This window comes from Nerophis lumbriciformis, linkage group LG21 (genome assembly GCF_033978685.3).
Source record: "Nerophis lumbriciformis linkage group LG21, RoL_Nlum_v2.1, whole genome shotgun sequence".
NCBI lineage: Eukaryota > Metazoa > Chordata > Actinopteri > Syngnathiformes > Syngnathidae > Nerophis > Nerophis lumbriciformis.
In genome coordinates this window covers 33,851,312-33,871,663 of record NC_084568.2, presented here as the reverse complement: position 1 = coordinate 33,871,663, position 20,352 = coordinate 33,851,312, and the positions used below count along the sequence as shown (strand labels likewise).

The 20,352-nt window shown below is 36.1% G+C and overlaps 1 protein-coding gene across 2 annotated transcripts in view; it reads left to right on the top strand.

Moving 5' to 3' along the window:
- The window catches only part of col9a2 (procollagen, type IX, alpha 2), a 188,495-nt gene that overhangs the window by 113,484 nt on the left and 54,659 nt on the right, over positions 1-20,352 (top strand). Inside the window, exons 2-11 of one of the 2 annotated variants that reach the window (XM_061982446.2) lie at positions 4,336-4,398; positions 4,490-4,640; positions 5,919-5,993; positions 6,391-6,426; positions 6,511-6,573; positions 11,140-11,193; positions 15,670-15,705; positions 16,196-16,219; positions 16,293-16,346; positions 16,429-16,482. In XM_061982446.2, the coding sequence (XP_061838430.2) occupies positions 4,569-4,640; positions 5,919-5,993; positions 6,391-6,426; positions 6,511-6,573; positions 11,140-11,193; positions 15,670-15,705; positions 16,196-16,219; positions 16,293-16,346; positions 16,429-16,482 (468 nt within the window). In that variant the 5' untranslated portion in view covers positions 4,336-4,398; positions 4,490-4,568. Of the gene's footprint in view, positions 1-4,335; positions 4,399-4,457; positions 4,641-5,918; positions 5,994-6,390; positions 6,427-6,510; positions 6,574-11,139; positions 11,194-15,669; positions 15,706-16,195; positions 16,220-16,292; positions 16,347-16,428; positions 16,483-20,352 lie in introns of those variants that run through there. The other variant, XM_072915589.1, reaches the window with a different exon arrangement.

Genomic DNA, 20,352 nt, shown 5'->3' with positions numbered 1-20,352 from the left:
TCCCATTGAAAATGTGTGGCGCATTATGAAGCCTAAAATAGCACAACGGAGACCCCCGGACTGTTGAACAACTTAAGCTGTACATCAAGCAAGAATGGGAAAGAATTCCACCTGAAAAGCTTCAAAAATGTGTCTCCTCAGTTCCCAAACGTTTACTGAGTGTTGTTAAAAGGAAAGGCCATGTAACACAGTGGTAAAATGCCCCAGTGCCAACTTTTTTGCAATATGTTGCTGCCATTAAATTCTAAGTTAAACTCTAAAGGCCTTAGTTGGCCACATGCGTGGACAGCACCTTTTAGCTCTTATTTCCAAAATTCTGTACACTACTGAATTGAGGTCTTATGGCCACTTATGTGGACACTTATACTGCCATCTGGTGGTGTCAGAAGAGTATAACATACAAAGGAATTTGGAGAGAAAAAAGTGTCAACATAAGAATTAGCATGTCACTAAACATGGAGTACGGTACACGTTTGTTACTTATGGACTAAGTACATCATATCTTAGTTTTTATTCTAATTAGGGTCCAATAAGCCCAAATAGCAAAGATAAATAAAAAAGAGCATTTAAACAAACAGCTTGGGCCTTAAGAGGTTAATGATTATTCGCACAAGAAAATATGTTTCTCAGTTGGAACATTAAATATCTTGTCTTTGCAGTCTATTCAATTGAATATAAGTTGAAAAGGATTTGCTTATCATTGTATTCTGTTTTTATTTACCATTTACACAACGTGCCAACTTCACTGGTTTGGGGTTGTGTAGTTGTTTTTAATGTTGTATCAGTTATTTTTTTATTTAATGTTGAATAAAAGTGGAATGCATAAATATACAAGCAACATGTCTTTATCACAATCACATAACACGATTGAAAACAACTATTATAGTTAACAAATTCATGATTTATGAAGTGTATTATTGCAGGGTTTTTCAACCTTTTTTGAGCCAAGGCACATTTTTTGTGTTGAAAAAATACGGAGGCACACCACCAGCAGAAATCATTAAAAAACGAAACTCAGTTGACAGTAAAAAGTTGTTGGATATGCCTTTAAAGCATAACCAAGCATGCATCACTATAGCTCTTGTCTCAAAGTAGGTGTACTGTCAGCACCTGTCACATCACACCCTGACTTATTTGGACCTTTTTGCTGTTTTCCTGTGTGTAGTGTTTTAGTTCTTGTCTTGTGCTCCTATTTTGGTGGCTTTTTCTCTTTTTTTGGTATTTTCCTGTAGCAGTTTCATGTCTTCCTTTGAGCGATATTTCCCGCATCTACTTTGTTTTAGCAATCAAGAATATTTCAGTTGTTTTTATCCTTCTTTGTGGGGACATTGTTGATTGTCATGTCATGTTCGGATGTACATTGTGGACGCCGTCTTTGCTCCGCAGTAAGTCTTTGCTGTCGTCCAGCATTCTGTTTTTGTTTACTTTGTAGCCAGTTCAGTTTTAGTTTCGTTCTGCATAGCCTTCCCTAAGCTTCAATGCCTTTTCTTAGGGGCACACACCTTTTGTTTATTTTTGGTTTAAGCATTAGATACCTTTTTACCTGCACGCTGCCTCCCGCTGTTTCCGACATCTACAAAGCAATTAGCTACCTGCTGCCACCTACTGATATGGAAGAGTATTACACGGTTACTCTGCCGAGCTCTAGACAGTATAGACCAGGGGTCGGCAACCTTTACCACCCAAAGAGCCATTTTGACCCGTTTCACAAATTAAAGAAAACAATGGGAGCCACAAAACTCTTTTGAAATTTAAAATGAAATAACACTGCATACAAAGTTTTTTTTTTGCTTTGTGCTATGTATAAACGAGACACGCAGCCCGCACCTTAATATGGAAATGCAATGTTAGTGCGGCCCGCGAGTTTTATATGAAGGGCACTTGACAGCGTCACACTTGCCAACCCTCCCGATTTTTCCGGTAGACTCCCGAATTTCAGGGAAACTATTCTCTTGAATGTATGCTGATTTTCACCCAAACAACAATAATAAGGGCGTGCCGTGATGTCACTACCTTTAGCGCCCTCTACAGCTTGAAAAAACAGCTTGCCAGCCCAGTTACATGTTATATGAGGCTTCTGCAGACACACATAAGTGAATGCCATGCATACTTGGTTAACAGCCATACAGATCACACTGAGGGTGGCGATATAAACAACTTTAACACTCTTAATAATATGCGCCACACTGTGAACCCACACCAAACAAGAATGACAAACACATTTTAGGAGAACATCCGCACCGTAACACAACAGAACAAATAACCAGAATCCCATGCATCCCTAACTCTTCCGGGCTACTTTATACACCCCCGCTACCACCAAAGCCCGCCACCCCAACCCTGCCCCCCCACACATCAACAACACCCCCCCACCCCCTGTGCGTAGATTGAGGTGGGCGGGGTTTGGTGGTAGCAGGGTGTGTAATGTAGCCCGGAAGAGTTAGGGCATACTTGCCAACCCTCCCGAATTTTCCGGGAGACTCCCGAAATTCAGCGCCTCTCCCGAAAACCTCCCGGGACAAATATTCTCCTGAAAATCTCCCGATTTTCAGCCAGAGCTGGAGGCCACGCCCCCCCCCCCCCCCCCCCCCCCCCCCCCCCAGCTCCATGCGGACCTGAGTGAGGACAGCCTTTTTTCACGAAGGGAGGACAACAGGGTGACAAGAACTAAATCATCCAGACTAGAGATAAATTGTATTATTATGTTTATCTTACCTAAAAATAAATATATTTATTAATTAATTAAAAAATAAATACATTTTTACTATATTTTGCTAAAAACATCAAAAATTATTATATTGTTATTTTTATTTCTTCTGACTCCTTATTACATACAGCCATATAATTATACATTAAAATAAACATATTTGAAATAATTAATTTTAAATGATCATAATAATTCACTTAAAATGACCATATTTAATTATTAAAATAATTGCTTGTTTATCAACAACTTTAGCATTTTATTCATTACATTTTGAAGCTCTCAGAAGCCAAGTTATGTTATATTCCTTAATATTTATTTATGCAAGTTTGAAGTATCAATTATCTAAACACAGTTTTGTTTGCATATTTTCAGGATGTATATATATATATATATATATATATATATATATATGTGTATGAATTACTTGACTTGGTGAATTCTAGCTTTCAATATACTCATCCCCTCTAAACCACGCCCCCAACCACGCCCTGCGCCACCCCCGACCACGCCTTCACCCCCCACCCCCCACCTCCCGAAATCGGAGGTCTCAAGGTTGGCAAGTATGAGTTAGGGATGCATGGGATTCTGGGTATTTGTTCTGTTGTGTTTATGTTGTGTTACGGTGTGGATGTTCTCCCGAAATGTGTTTGTCATTCTTGTTTGGTGTGGGTTCACAGTGTGGCGCATATTAGTAAGAGTGTTATAGTTGTTTATACGGCCACCGTCAGTGTGATCTGTATGGCTGTTGAACAAGTATGCCTTGCTGTCACTTAGTGTGTGAGCAGACAAAATGTGACTCGGCCGGCACGCTGTTTCTTAGGTGAAAAAGCGGACGCGACGACAGGTTGTAGAGGACGCAAAATGCAGTGCCATCACGGCACGCCCTCAATTTTGTTGTCCGGGTGAAAATCTGAGAATGTTTGCCCTGGGAGAGGCAGTGAAATCCGGAAGTCTCCCGGAAAAATCGGGAGCGTTGGCAAGAATGCAGCTGAGCCGCATCAGAGTGGTCAAAGAGCCGCATGCGGCTCCGGAGCCGCGGGTTGCCGACCCCTGGTATAGACACTAAACAACAACACATCATTTGCAGACTATAATTACTGGTTTGCAAAAAATATGTTTAACCCAAATAGGTGAAATTAGATAATCTTCCACGGCACACCAGACTGCGGCACAGTGGTTGAAAAACACTGCATTATTATATGTGAGGTGTTTTGTTTCTACATCAACTGGAGTAAGCTGTTGTCTCTTGTATTTGTCGCCATCTAGCGGAGAGCAAAATACCTCAGGTGCATGTAGTTCTATTTAAGAACCACAGGGGTCACTAGAACCCATTTCATGAGCGCAAGAATCCCCTGGCTGTCCGGTGCTGTTGATTAAACTGCATTTCAGATAATGACCACTAGATGTCGCCACAGTGCGTTCATAGAAAGCTTACACTGGGGAGGAATTCCACTCTTTATAGATGAAAAAAAGTGAGCCAATAAACATGATTTGATTGTCCAGACCCTGGTGGTACAACATGATAAAAATAGATGAAGTTATTTCATGTTTCACATAAGGAAAGAAGGCACATGACAACTTCCATATTGAGCAGCAGGTACTAAATGTGTCTTTTCTTGGTTCTTTAGGGGGCTGTCCATGCAGGATGCCATCATCACACCTCAACCCACCCCCATGCATCCCTCTATTGGGTTGACTTTTTTTTTTTTTCCCCTTGATTGCGCACGTACCCACCACCCCCACACCTTCTGTGAGGCAGCTTTTTTTTTTTTGCCCCGGCAGTTCCTCGCTGTGCCGGCCTGGGAAAAGGAATAAGGGAGCGAGAAGAGAGGATTTGGTGAACTAAGGAGGCACAGGGACCATGGATTATCTCTCGGTCTTGCTGAAGTCCTGGGTGCTGCTGCAGACGCTGTGCCTGGTTCTGGCCCAAGTGGTAAGTGGACCGGGGACACCTGCGTTCTTTAAAAGGGATTTTATGTAAGGGTGGAGTTGAAATGATCCTGAAGAACGAAATGAACTGGGCTTTACTACTTTCGATTTGTATCTTCAACACTCATTTTTCCTCTCAAGTTGAAATTGGCGGATGTTTTTAATGACTTTTGTCCGGAAAACAAAGTTCAAAAGTTTTTTTCAGTGAAACTACACCCAGACAGAACAAACTTTGACCACTAGGTGTGAGAGCCCTTAGTCAAAGTGACGACCACACGTTATCTCCTGGATGCTTTTAAACTGAAGGGTTTGTTTTATTTTGAACACATGAAGAATCGTTTTTTTTTTTTAAAAGACAGTCTCACCTGGACTGGCAGAGATGAAATTCCAAAAGGAGGGGGTTTAGGTTGAGGTGTGGGTTGTGCCAGTCTTAGGACCCCTCCTTCCAACATTCCTCCTCTGTCCTTTGTACTGCACCATGTTTATACGGCACTCCAAAAAGTAGAAGATCCTGTAAAAGTCCATTCATATCTGATACAAAGTGAAATATTTCCAAATATTTGTTACATGTTGATGTTTGTGGGGGGTTTTATGTTTTTAATTCAGGGTAAGAAAGCCATAATCATCAAAATGATACCAAAAGAAGCCTTGAAATATAATGAGTTGCATCATGTATCATGTAAAAATGTCACCTTGCAAATCTAATTGCAACCTTTGCCCCATATTCATTATGAATTTCACCTGTTTTTAATTGTTTTCTTCAAAAATAGCACACATTTTAATAACCTTCCCAGAATGTCTTCGTTATTATGTGACCTGCAATGTTTTAGAGTTAGAGGCGTTCAATAATGATACTTTCCCGAGGTTTTTTTTAAAGCATATTTAAAAGTTTTATGCTGTTAATATGTGTTTTTATAATTACATGAAATGATGATAATACCATACCGTGCCAACTTTATTGGTAAAGCCCTTTAAAGTCAACCACAGTTGAAGAACACAGGGCAATACAGGCAAAGGACAGACTAAAAAATAACATTTAAAACAGAGGTAAAACACACACACATATGTATATATATACATACATACACACACACACACACATATATATATATATATATATATATATATATATATATATATATATATATATATATATATATATATATATATATATATATATACACACACATAGAAAAAGCAAATACTAATTATCTTAAGAGCAATTTTTTTGAAAAAAAAACCCAGTTTAAACAGTTCAATGACTAAATTGCTGGACTTTCAGAGAGGCCCACCTGGACCCCAAGGCCAGGCAGGTCCACCAGGCCCCTCTGGTACTCCCGGGTCGGACGGCATCGATGTGAGTACCCCCACCACCACCATCACCACCACCCACCACCACCAGCAGCTTTGTCACAAAGAGCATCATTGTGCTGCACTAGAGTGCAGTACTCCAGGTTTACCAGCAGAGGGCGGTGTTCATGCAAACACAGGGCTACAAAAAGAGCTCTGTTCCTCAGCAGAGAGAGGGTCTTTCAGGAGGCAGACTCCAGGAAGGGGGTCTGGGTTTGTGTCACGGTCATGTGATAAGTTTATTTATAGACAAGTTTTCCAAACATGCTGTCAAATTCAGAATGCATATGAAGAAGCAGAAATTGTTTTAAAGTGTAGACGCCACAGAACACATCTTTTCTTGGCAAATGGCACTGATTGTGTAAATTGATTACTTTATCAATTATGTCATCTTTTGTATGCAGGGAGACAAAGGTGCTCCTGGAACACCTGGTCCACTTGTAAGTATTGTCCACCTTTTTATTCAAAATGAATTCATTAAAAAAGTAGTGGTGGTCATTTATGGTGTTATTTGTTGTTATTAGGGTCAAAAGGGAGAGCCAGGAGAGTCGGGTCGTGATGGAGCACCAGGAGAGAACGGCATCGATGTAAATAAACACAAAGTTTATTTCTTCCCTGGGACTTTTTTGTTGAGTTACGAGGAGAAAGGCCGCATTTATGGCGGCGGGTAGTTATTGCACAGCCATGTTTTGATGGATGCTTCGTATCCCAGCTTGGCCCGCTGTGAAAGAAGGCAAGTTGGTGGCGGTAAAATGTTGTAGCGTGTCGGGTAAAATGATAAGCGCTGTCTAATGTGAGCAAAACTTTTGTTTTTTATGAGGCATTCGTCTTAAATTAACTGGTAACAATAAAACGTCTACAAGGGTTTTTTTCCCCCCAGGCTGGCAAAAGTCGATATTATGTCTTTCATAAGGTTTTAAGAATAATTAGATGAGTAAATAAATAAATAAAATAGTCAGTTAATTAAATTAGTTAATTAATTTAGAAAATGAATACATTTATTCAATAAATTAATTAACTGGTAACGATTAAAAGTCTACAAGGTTTTTTTTCCCCAGGCTGGTGGAAATCGATTTAATGTGTTTCATAGGGTTTTAAGAATAAAAAAATATCTAAATAAAATTATTAAATAATTAAATTAATAAATTAAACCAATTACACAAATTAGAAAATTAATCAATGTAAAGAAATGTATTGATTAGATAAATTAATTGACTGGTAACAATGAAAAGTCTGCAGGATTTTTCCCAGTTTGGTGAAAGTCGATTTAATGTTTTTCATAGGGTTTTAAGAATAAACAAATATGTAAATGCAATTATTAAATTAATAAATTTAACTAATTACACAAATTAGAAAATGTATCAATGTAAAAAAATTAATTAATTAGATAAGTTAATTAACTGGTAACAATGAAAAGTATACCGTTTTTTTTCCCAGTTTGGTGAAAGTCGATTTAATGTGTTTCATAGGGTTTTAAGAATAAATATATACGTAAATAAAATGATTGAATAGTTAAATTAATAAATGTAACTAATTACACAAATTAGAAAATTAATAAATTAAAAAAGTGAATTAATTAGATAAATGAATTAACTGGTAACAATGAAAAGAGGTTTTTTTTCCCAGTTTGGTGAAAGTTGATTTAATGTATTTCATAAGGTTTTAAAAAGAAATAAATAAAATTAATTAATCAATTAAATAAATAAAATTAATTATACCATTAATTAATAGATTAATGAATCAACTGGTAACAATAAATAGTCCAAAGGTTGTTTTTTTTCACGTGTTGGTGGAAGTCGATTTAATGTATTTTATAAGGTTTTAAGAATTATTATATGAGTAAATAAATAAATAAAATAATCAGTTAATTTAATTAATTAATTAATTAGATAATTTGGAAGATGAATACATTTATTAAATAAATAAATTAACTGGTAAAAATTATAAGTCGACAAGGTTTTTTTCCCCCAGGCAGGTGGAAATCGATTGAATGTGTTTCATCGGGTTTTAAGAATAAATAAATACGTAAATACAATTATTACAAAATTAAATTAATAAATGTAACTAATTACACAAACTAAAAAATGTATACATTTAAAAAAATAATTAATTAAATCAATTAATTAACTGGTAACAATGAAAAGTTCTACAGGTTATTTTTTCCCAGTTTGATGAAAGTCGATTTCATAGGGATTTAAGAATAAATAAATACGTAAATACAATTATTACATAATTAAATTAATAAATTGAACTAATTACACAAATGATGAAATTAATACATTTAAAAAATGAATTATTTAGATGAATTAATCAACTGGTAGCAATGAAAAGTCTACAGTTTTTTTTCCCCCAGTTTGGTGAAAGTCGTATTAATGTTTTTCATAAGGGTTTAAAAATAAATAAAACAAATCAATTAAATAAATAAAATAAATGATAATATTCATTAATAAATTAATTAATCAACTGGTAACAATGAACAGTACACAAGAGTTTTTTTCACGTGTTGGTGGAAGTCGATTTAATGTCTTTCATAAGGTTTTAAAAATAAACAATCAAAAATTAATTAATGAATAAAATAAATGAAACCATGAATTAATAAATTAATTAATCAACTGGTAACAATATACAGTCCACAAGGGTTTTTTTCACGTGCTGGTGGAAGTCGATTTAATGTCTTTCATAAGGTTTTAAGAATTATTATATGAGTAAATAAATAAATAAAATAATCAGTTAATTTAATTAATTAATTAATTAGATAATTTGGAAGATGAATACATTTATTAAATAAATTAATTAACTGGTAAAAATTATAAGTCGACAAGGTTTTTTTCCCCCAGGCAGGTGGAAATCGATTGAATGTGTTTCATCGGGTTTTAAGAATAAATAAATACGTAAATACAATTATTACATAATTAAATTAATAAATGTAACTAATTACACAAACTAAAAAAATTATACATTTAAAAAAATAATTGATTAGATCAATTAATTAACTGGTAACAATGAAAAGTTCTACAGGTTATTTTTTCCCAGTTTGATGAAAGTCGATTTCATAGGGATTTAAGAATAAATAAATACGTAAATAAAATTATTACATAATTAAATTAATAAATTGAACTAATTACACAAATGATCAAATTAATACATTTAAAAAATGAATTATTTAGATGAATTAATCAACTGGTAACAATGAAAAGTCTACAGTTTTTTTTCCCCCAGTTTGGTGAAAGTCGTATTAATGTTTTTCATAAGGGTTTAAAAATAAATAAAACAAATCAATTAAATAAATAAAATAAATGATAATATGAATTAATAAATTAATTAATCAACTGGTACCAATGAACAGTCCACAAGGGTTTTTTTCAGTGTTGGTGGAAGTCGATTTAATGTCTTTCATAAGGTTTTAAAAATAAACAATCAAAAATTAATTAATAAAATAAATAAATAAAATAAATGAAACCATGAATTAATAAATAAATTAATCAACTGGTAACAATATACAGTCCACAAGGGGTTTTTTCACGTGCTGGTGGAAGTCGATTTAATGTCTTTCATAAGGTTTTAAGAATTATTATATGAGTAAATAAATAAATAAAATGATCAGTTAGTTAAATTAATTAATTAATTAGATAATTTGGAAGATGAATACATTTATTAAATTAATTAATTAACTGGTAAAAATTATAAGTCGACAAGGTTTTTTTCCCCCAGGCAGGTGGAAATCGATTGAATGTGTTTCATCGGGTTTTAAGAATAAATAAATACGTATATACAATTTTTACATAATTAAATTAATAAATGTAACTAATTACACAAACTAAAAAATGTATACATTTAAAAAAAAAAATTAATTACATCAATTAATTAACTGGTAACAATGAAAAGTTCTATAGGTTATTTTTCCCCAGTTTGATGAAAGTCGATTTCATAGGGATTTAAGAATAAATAAATACGTAAATAAAATTATTACATAATTAAATTAATAAATAGAACTAATTACACAAATGATCAAATTAATACATTTAAAAAATGAATTATTTAGATGAATTAATCAACTGGTAACAATGACAAGTCTACAGTTTTTTTCCCCCAGTTTGGTGAAAGAAGTCGTATTAATGTTTTTCATAAGGGTTTAAAAATAAATAAAACAAATCAATTAAATAAATGATAATATGAATTAATAAATTAATTAATCAACTGGTAACAATGAACAGTCGACAAGGGTTTTTTTCAGTGTTGGTGGAAGTCGATTTAATGTCTTTCATAAGGTTTTAAAAATAATTAATCAAAAATGAATTAATAAATAAAATAAATGAAACCATGAATTAATAAATTAATTAATCAACTGGTAACAATGAAAAGTCTACAGGTTTTTTCCCCCAGTTTGGTGAAAGTCGTATTAATGTTTTTCATAAGGTTTTAAAAATAAATAAAACAAATCAATTAAATAAATAAAATAAATGATAATATGAATTAATACATTTATTAATCAACTGGTAACAATGAACAGTCCACAAGGGTTTTTTTCAGTGTTGGTGGAAGTCGATTTAATGTCTTTCATAAGGTTTTAAAAATAAACAATCAAAAATTAATAAATAAAATAAATGAAACCATTAATTAATAAATTAATTAATCAACTGGTAACAATATACAGTCCACAAGGGTTTTTTTCACGTGCTGTTGGAAGTCGATTTAATGTCTTTCATAAGGTTTTAAGAATTGGAATAAATAGACAAGTAAATACAATTAATTACATAAATACAATGTAATAATTAAATACATTACAAAATGAATGAATTAATCAAATAAAATTCATTAATTAAATTAATTAAAATAACATAATTGTTTTGAAGGATTGAACAATGTGCTTATTTGTATTAAAAAGGAAATCATTGTGACTCATATGGCTCTAAAGTGATTAACTATTGTTGATGGATGTAAGTAGAAAGTGCATTGTGGTCACATGCAAACGGAACCACGCACATAAACTGCAAACACACGCCGCCTTCAGAGCTTGAGCCCGTAATCCTCTTTGGAATCTCCACCTCCAGTTTGTTTCCCAATTACCTTCAGGAACTGTGATTATGTCGATGTCAATTCAAGCATTACCTGCCTTGACCCCCGTGTCTTCCTCCTTTTCCGCCCCTCTTCAGGGTTTGATTGGTGCCAAAGGCGACCGAGGTCCAATCGGAAGCCCTGGGCCAAAGGCAAGTGTTCCTGTTAAAGTTCTCAATCTTCCAGAACTCACCAAGTAGTCACTGCAGAGGTCCTTGTCGTAGTCTTTGATTATAACCACGCCGCTGATTCATTTAATGGTGCTCGTTAAGGCGTTTCAAACTCTTGCTGCTGGGTTATTACATTTAGAAACAAACAATCTGCTAAGTAACACATTCATCAGTTGGAGTACATTGTAAAACATGTAAAACGCCTCTGAAATGAAATGGAGTGGAAGCATTCTCCTTCAGTAATTAATTACCGTATTTTCCGGACCATAGGGCGCACCGGATTAAAAGGCGCACTGCCGGTGAGCGGGTCTAGTCAGGTCTTTTTTCATACATAAGGCGCATTAAAGGGGTCATATTATGATTTTTTTCTGAATATAAAACACTTCCTTGTGGTCTACATAACATGTGATGGTGGTTCTTTGGTCAAAATGTTGCATAGATGATGTTTTTCAGACCCTCTTCAAGTCGCTTTCTGACAGTCACTTCAGTCCCGACCAAAATGGGAACTCTCTAATAACTAAAGTTCCTTGGGTGAATAATGTAAAGTCACTACACCGGTATGTTTTAGCGCTTTCATGGCGAGTTTACTGACATATATAAGTAAGAACTTTACACTACTTTATATTAGAAATGGCAACAGCAGAGGATGAATGTCACATAACAAGAAGATAGAGAAAAAGAAGAAGCTTATTGACTACGGTGTCGGCACGGACTACAAAGGCGGATTCACGCAATTTTTCAGGACTTATGCAGATCCCAAATACAGATCAGCAGGTACTAGAAGGTAAAAAAAGTTGCTTTTGCATAATTTTGCAAAACAAAACGCCAGATAATATGTCTTACCTTGTACACACACCATAATGATACTCGTATGTTTAATGCGCCGACAATCCATCAAGCGGTGTGGCATCATAGCTTACCAAAGTCGTACTAAAACATTTTGATAGATTTTTGAGTGCCGTGTATAATGTTCGATATTTTCAATGGAACATTTAAAATGTTGGTGTTGTTTACTTGAGTCATATTGCCAACATAGTGCAGCCTACACTTATCTCTTATGTTTGACTGCCATCTACTGGTCACACTTATCGTTACACAATGTACCAAATACAATTGCTTCAAGGTGGGTAAGCTCAACTAAATGTATTCCTTACATTAGGTGCACTGGGTTATAAGGCGCATTGTCGAGTTTTAAGAAAAAAAAAATGTTTAAGTGCGAAAAATACGGTACCCAGGTGCATTAAAGGGGTCATATTATGATTTTTTTGTAATGTAAAACACTTACTTGTGGTCTACATAACATGTGATAGTGGTTCTTTGGTGCATAGATGATGTTTTACAGATCATCTTCAAGTCGCTTTCTGACAGTCACTTCAGTCCCGACCAAAATGAGAACTCTCTAATAACTAAAGTTCCTTGGGTGAATAATGTAAACTCACTACACCGGTATGTTTTAGCGCTTTCATGGCGAGTTTACTGACAGATATAAGTAAGAACTTTACACTACTTTATGTTAGAAATGGCAACAGTGTCACATAACAAGAAGATAGAGAAAAAGAAGAAGCTTATTGACTACGGTGTCGGCACGGACTACAAAGGCGGATTCACGCAATTTTTCAGGACTTATGCAGATCCCAAATACAGATCAGCAGGTACTAGAAAGTAAAAAAAGTTGCTTTTGCATAATTTTGCAAAACAAAACGCCAGATAATATGTCTTACCTTGTACACACACCATAATGATACTCGTATGTTTAATGCGCCGACAATCCATCAAGCGGTGTGGCATCATAGCTTACCAAAGTCGTACTAAAACATTTTGATAGATTTTTGAGTGCCGTGTGTAATGTTCGATATTTTCAATGGAACATTTAAAATGTTGGTGTTGTTTACTTGAGTCATATTGCCAACATAGTGCAGCCTACAGATATCTCTTATGTTTGACTGCCATCTACTGGTCACACTTATTGTTACACAATGTACCAAATAAAATTGCTTCAAGGTGGGTAAGCTCAACTAAATGTATTCCTTACATTAGGTGCACTGGGTTATAAGGCGCATTGTCGAGTTTAAAGAAAAAAAAAATGTTTAAGTGCGAAAAATACGGTACCCAGGTGCATTAAAGGGGTCATATTATGATTTTTTTCTAATGTAAAACACTTACTTGTGGTCTACATAACATGTGATAGTGGTTCTTTGGTGCATAGATGATGTTTTACAGATCATCTTCAAGTCGCTTTCTGACAGTCACTTCAGTCCCGACCAAAATGGGAACTCTCTAATAACTAAAGTTCCTTGGTTGAATAATGTAAACTCACTACACCGGTATGTTTTAGCGCTTTCATGGCGAGTTTACTGACAGATATAAGTAAGAACTTTACACTACTTTATAATGTCCCATAACAAGAAGATAGAGAAAAAGAAGAAGCTTATCGACTACGGCGTCGCCACGGACTACAGTGGCGGACGTGCGCAAATTTTCAGGACTTATGCAGATCTCAAATACACATCAGCAGGCACCAGAAGGTAAGAAAAATTGCTTTTGCGTAATATTGCGAAACAAAACGCCAGATAATATTTGGCGGTCCTTATACACACACCATAATAATACTTGTATCTCTGACTACGGTAGCCGTAATGGGCCGACAATCCATCAAGCGGTGCGGCTTCAAAGTCGTACTAAAACATTTTGACATATTTCTAAGTGCCGTGTGTGATGTTCTTTATTTCCAATGGAACGTATAAAATGTTGGTGTTGTTTACTTGAGTCATATTGCAGTCTACACGTATCTCTTATGTGTGACTGCCATCTACTGGTCACACTTGTCATTACACTGCATTTCACTGGGGTGTGCTCTGCATGTGACGAATAAAACCCTTGAACCATGAACTATGTACCGAAGAAAATTGCTTCGAGGTCGGTAAACACAACCCGAATTATTCCGTACATTAGGCGCACCGGGTTATCAGGCGCACTGTTAAAGGGGAACATTATCACCAGACATATGTAAGCGTCAATATATACCTTGATGTTGCAGAAAAAAGACCGTATATTTTTTTAACCGATTTCCGAACTCTAAATGGGTGAATTTTGGCTAATTAAACGCCTTTCTATTATTCGCTCTCGGAGCGATGATGTCACAACGGAAAGCAATCCGCCATGTTCTCACTTTCGTCGGTGTGTTGTCGGAGGGTGTAACAACACGAACAGGGACGGATTCAAGTTGCACCAGTGGCCCAAAGATGCCAAAGTGGCAAGAAATTGGACGAAATTTGTTCAAAATACGAGGCTGTGGGGAAAGCCGACGAAATGGTCAGTCGTTTGTTCCGCACACTTTACCGACGAAAGCTATGCTACGACAGAGATGGCCACCTTCCCTTATGCCACCGAAGATGATCAAGAGAAGAATATCGACCCTAGCTTCCCTGGCCTGCTGACATCAACTCCTAAACTGAACAGATCAGCTTTCAGGAAAAGAGAGCGGATGAGGGTATGTCTACAGAATATATTAATTGATGAAAACTTTATTCATTACTCGCGGTTTTACGTAAATTATTATACATAAACTGTGTTTACCAATAATTTAGCTTAAAAACATTTTTTTTTTTCAATCATTCGAGTACATTCGGGTAGTCTTGTGTAATGCAATATTTTGTGTCTATTTAGGTATGGTTAACCTGAGTGCTGAAATCGTGGACAAATATATGTTCTTAGCGCGCCTGAATTGGGCTGTGTGCACTCTCAAAGTGCATGTTGTTGCCAAATGTATTTCATAGGCTGTAAACCTAGTTCATAGTTGTTAGTTTCCTTTAATGCCAAACAAACACATACCAATCGTTGGTTAGAAGGCGATCGCCGAATTCGTCCTCGCTTTCTCCCGTGTCGCTGGCTGTCGTGTCGTTTTCGTCGGTTTCGCTTGCATACGGTTCAAACTGATATGGCTCAATAGCTTCAGTTTCTTCTTCAATTTCGTTTTCGCTACCTGCCTCCACACTACAACCATCCGTTTCAATACATGCGTAATCTGTTGAATCGCTTAAGCCGCTGAAATCCGAGTCTGAATTCAAGCTAATGTCGCTATAGCTTGCTGTTCTATGCGCCATGTTTGTTTGTGTTGGCTTCACTATGTGACGTCACAGGAAAATGGACGGGTGTATATAACGATGGTTAAAATCAGGCACTTTGAAGCTTTTTTTAGGGATATTGCGTGATGGGTAAAATTTTGAAAAAAAACTTTGAAAAATAAAATAAGCCACTGGGAACTGATTTTTAATGGTTTTAACCCTTCTGAAATTGTGATAATGTTCCCCTTTAATTTTTGAGAAAATGAAAGGATTTTATGTGCGCCTTATAGTCCGAAAAATGCGGTACATTTCAATTAAATGAGGGTGGGAATTGGAAAAGGTGCCGTAATAAATATTATCTTTGTTGTCAGCTATTGTTTTGTGTCATCTGCAGGGTCAGTCTGGTTTAAGCGGAGAGCCTGGCCGTCCTGTAAGTATGCCTTTGTGTTGTATCTACTTTTCATAATAAGATCACTTGCAAATATTCAAGGCTCGCTCTGCTGTAGCGTAAATTAAGCGTTTGCTTCATGCTTGAATGCCTGACCAGCTGTCCTCTCTTTGGGCGATGAGGTCATCCAGACGTGGCACACCGACATCTGACAGCCCCTAATTAACCTCCCTAACGACCCTTGTCTATTGATATCATCAACATAGCACCACCAGTGTCCTGTGGTTTAGCTGGTTGGGCTGTAACTCCGGCTATAACCACCGGGGGGAGCTCAGGCTCCATCTTGCACAGGGCAAGGCCATTTCTCGAGTCATGGCGGGGCAGAGGAGAGATAGTGAGAGGGACACACAATTACTTTGTTCCTAATTACTTGCGAGCCAAATAAAGAACAAATGTAGCTAATTACCCTCCACGTTAACGATACTCGGGCATAACTGAATTAATGCAAGTGGTGTCCCTCTTTTGCACACAGGGAACCGGCCTACCCGGACTTGCTGTAAGTATCTCCAATGCTCACAATTGAGCTTTGTGGTTGTTAGTTGGAACTAATATTGGCTTCTTCTGTCCAGGGTGCTCCAGGGCCAATTGGTCTTCCCGGTAATATCGGACTAATCGGACCAAAGGTAAGTGGGTTTTTTTTCAAAAAATAGGAGCAAACATGACCAAACTCCAGACTTATCATTGGGATTCTTCTGCTCGGTATAGGGTTTAATGGGATCACCAGGACCTCCGGGACTCCCGGGCCCAGCAGGCAAGCCAGTAAGTACAAACCCTTTGTTTGGTGGCTAAATGAGCCAAAGAAAGTAGCAAGTCGAGGGTAATTATTTATGTATCTTTGAAGTGAAAGTCATTGTACCCAGGTACCTTCAAGGGGTCTCAAATTCAATCAGGGTGAGGCTGGGCGTACGGAGTATTCATTTCAGAAACACGCTTTAACCACGTGACTACTTTTGTTGTTCACTTCTACGAGCACCTAACCTGAGATTTCACCAAAATGATTCCCGAGCGCGGCCACCGCTGCTGCTCACTGCTCCCCTCACCTCCCAGGGGGTGGAACGAGGGGATGGGTCAAATGCAGAGGTTAATTTCATCACACCTAGTGCGTTTGTGACTATCATTGGTTCTTTAACTTTAACTATGGTGGGTATTTAGTTAAAATGTTGCATATTTTTCCAAGCATGTGATTTGTCCGTTTATAGTAGGAAATCCGTCTTTTTTTTATCTCTGTAATAATATAAAGAAATATTTTCAGTTTTTGTTCGTTTTTTCCCCGACCTACAATGTGTGTAAAAATCTCGATCTGTCTCTTTGCCATACCTGCCAACAACTATGGTTTTCCCATAATGAGTACGGTTTTTGATAATCCAGCGGTAAAAGCTACGGTTTTCTATTAAAAAATGATTAACTTAAAAATCGAAACTACATAGACATCAATGATGATTGATTGGTTTACGTATAAGAACATCCATGATTGGTTGGTGGGTTTGCTATGATGAGTCACGATTGGGTAAGATTAGTGCAAAACATTAAGGACAGGCCAATCAGAGGCATGTTAGGGCGGGTCATGGAACCAGGAAGGGAAATCACAACAGCATACTTGCCAACCCTCCCGAATTTTCCGTGAGACTCCCGAAATTCAGCGGCTCTCCCGAAAACCTCCCGGGACAAATATTCTCCCGAAAATCTCCTGATTTTCAGCCGGAGCTGGAAGCCACGCCCCCTCCAGCTCCATGCGACCTGAGTGAGGACAGCCTTTTTTCATGGCGGGAGGACAATAGGGTGACAAGAACTAAATCATCCAGACTACAGATAAATTGTATTATTATGTTTATCTTACCTAAAAATAAATATATATATTAATTGAAAAAAATGAATAAAAATGTTTACTATATTTTGCTAAAAACATCAAAATTAATTATATTTTTATTTGTATTTTTTCTGACTCCTTATTACACATAGAATTATACATTAATATAAACATATTTGAAATAATTAATTTTAAATGATCATAATAATTCATTTAAAATGACCATATTTAATTATTAAAATAATTGCTTGTTTATCAACAACTTTAACATTTTATTCATTGCATTTTGAAGCTCTCAGAAGCCAAGTTATGTTATATTCCTTAATATTTATTTATGCAAGTTTGAAGTATCAATTATCTAAACACAGTTTTGTTTGCATATTTTCAGGATGTATATATATATATATATATATTTATATATATATATATATAATGAAATACTTGACTTGGTGAATTCTAGCTGTCAATATACTCCTCCCCTCTTAACCACACCCCCAACCACGTCCCCCCGGGGCGGTATAGCTCGGTTGGTAGAGCGGCCGTGCCAGCAACTTGAGGGTTGCGGGTTCGATCCCCGCATCCGCCATCCTAGTTACTGCTGTTGTGTCCTTGGGCAAGACACTTTACCCACCTGCTCCCAGTGCCACCCACACTGGTTTAAATGTAACTTAGATATTGGGTTTCACTATGTAAAGCGCTTTGAGTCACTAGAGTAAAGCGCTATATAAATATATAAGTCAATTCATATATATATATATATATATAATGAAATTCTTGACTTGGTGAATTCTAGCTGTCAATATACTCCTCCCCTCTTAACCACGCCCCCAACAACGCCCACCCCCACACCGCCCGAAATTGGAGGTCTCAAGGTTGGCAAGTATGCAACAGACATCCCAAAATGACGACGAGAGAGTCGGAGAAGAGAAGAGGGAATATTCAAGTGGGTGATTTATATATTAATAAACACTAGTGCACTGCAAAAACAAAAACAAATAAATACAAAAATTAGTGGTATTTTATTTGAACTAAGCAAAATGATCTGCCAATAGAACAAGAAAATTTGGCTTGTCAAGACTTTCCAAAACAAGTAAAATTAGCTAACCTCAATGAACCCCAAAATACCTTAAAATAAGTATATTCCCACTAATAACAAGTGCACTTTTCTTGGTAGAAAAAAAGAGACCTTTTTGCTCAATATGTTGAAAAATATTCTTAGATTAAGTAAATGCTAGTGCCATTATCTTGACATAATGATATGCGCTCGGCATCATGATTTTTTTTTCATGCTTGACGTAAGAAATGATTACTTTAAAAAAGTAGTTTTATACTTGTGAGTGTTGATGACACAGCTTTGCAACACTTGATATTCTAGTTTCAAGCATGTTTTACTCAATATAGGTCATCACATCTCAGCTACACGCTGTAATATCTTACTGAGATCATTTAGGACCAAAACACTTAAAAGAAGTAAAACACTCTAACATAAAATCTGCTTAGTGAGAAGAATTATCTTATCAGACAGAAAATAAGCAAATATCACCCTTATTTGAGATATTTAAGCTTACTTAGATTTCAGTTATTGCATTGTGGAAGATGGTAGAGGGATTCTCTTAATTAGATTTTTCTTTTAGCGATGTAGACGACGACCAGGAAACCCACAATGCGTCTATTTGGCCACATTTGGACAAATGTATGCGTCTCATAAAACAATGGCCAAAACATTCATTTTAGTTTTTTACCATGTCAGCCCAAATCAAAAATGGAAGAGGTGTAAAACACATTTAACAACACGCATGTGGTGACTTTTGCTACAGTATAGCCTGTCTAAATGCTAACTTTCATTTTCATTGGTGTTTTTGAACAACACAGTAGCTGACATTTTGTTCATTATTTCTACTCTTTATATTTTGACATTGAATAGTTGAATCATAAACAACATGACTGCAAGATATTTGTTATTTCATGCTATAAATCACACATGGCTATTCAGATAAAGGAAGTTAGAATAGAATAAACAGTGTTTGCACTATTTATGATGTTTGCATTCGGAGCGGTTAGAAGTGGAGAGGGAGTCAAAGAGACAGAAATTGGCTGTAAAATCCAAGGCAGAATCTACTAAAGCAGAAACAAAAAGGAAAATGCAAGCTGCTCAGAAATTTGCCTGGAAGGTTCATGTCAGAGCCATCAAAGCAAAAAAGCCAAAGTAACATGTGAATGAAGCAAAGTAATGTGTAAATAATGTCAATAACTAGATGAACCATCTGTGGCTGTGAAGTGAACACTAGTAAGGTTGTAAATACTGTATAGAGTAGACTAACCCATGTGGTTCCTGTGGATGTGAACACAAGTTGTAATTACTGTAGTGACTAAATAACATAGTGACTGAAACAGACAAAGTAATCTGTGAATAATGTCAATAACTAGATGAACCATCGAGGGAAGTAAAGACTTGTAAGGTTGTAAATACTGTATAGAGTAGGCTAACCCATGTGGTTCCTGTGGATGTGAACACAATTATTGTAGTGACTAAATAACATAGTGACTGAAACAGACATAATAATGTGTAAATAATGTCAATAACTAGATGAACCATCTGTGGCTGTGAAGTGAACACTAGTAAGGTTGTAAATACTGTATAGAGTAGGCTAACCCATGTGGTTCCTGTGGATGTCAACACAATTATTGTAGTGACTAAATAACATAGTGACTGAAACAGACATAATAATGTGTAAATAATGTCAATAACTAGATGAACCATCTAGGGAAGTAAAGACTAGTAAAGTTGTAAATACTGTACAGAGTAGGCTAACCCATGTGGT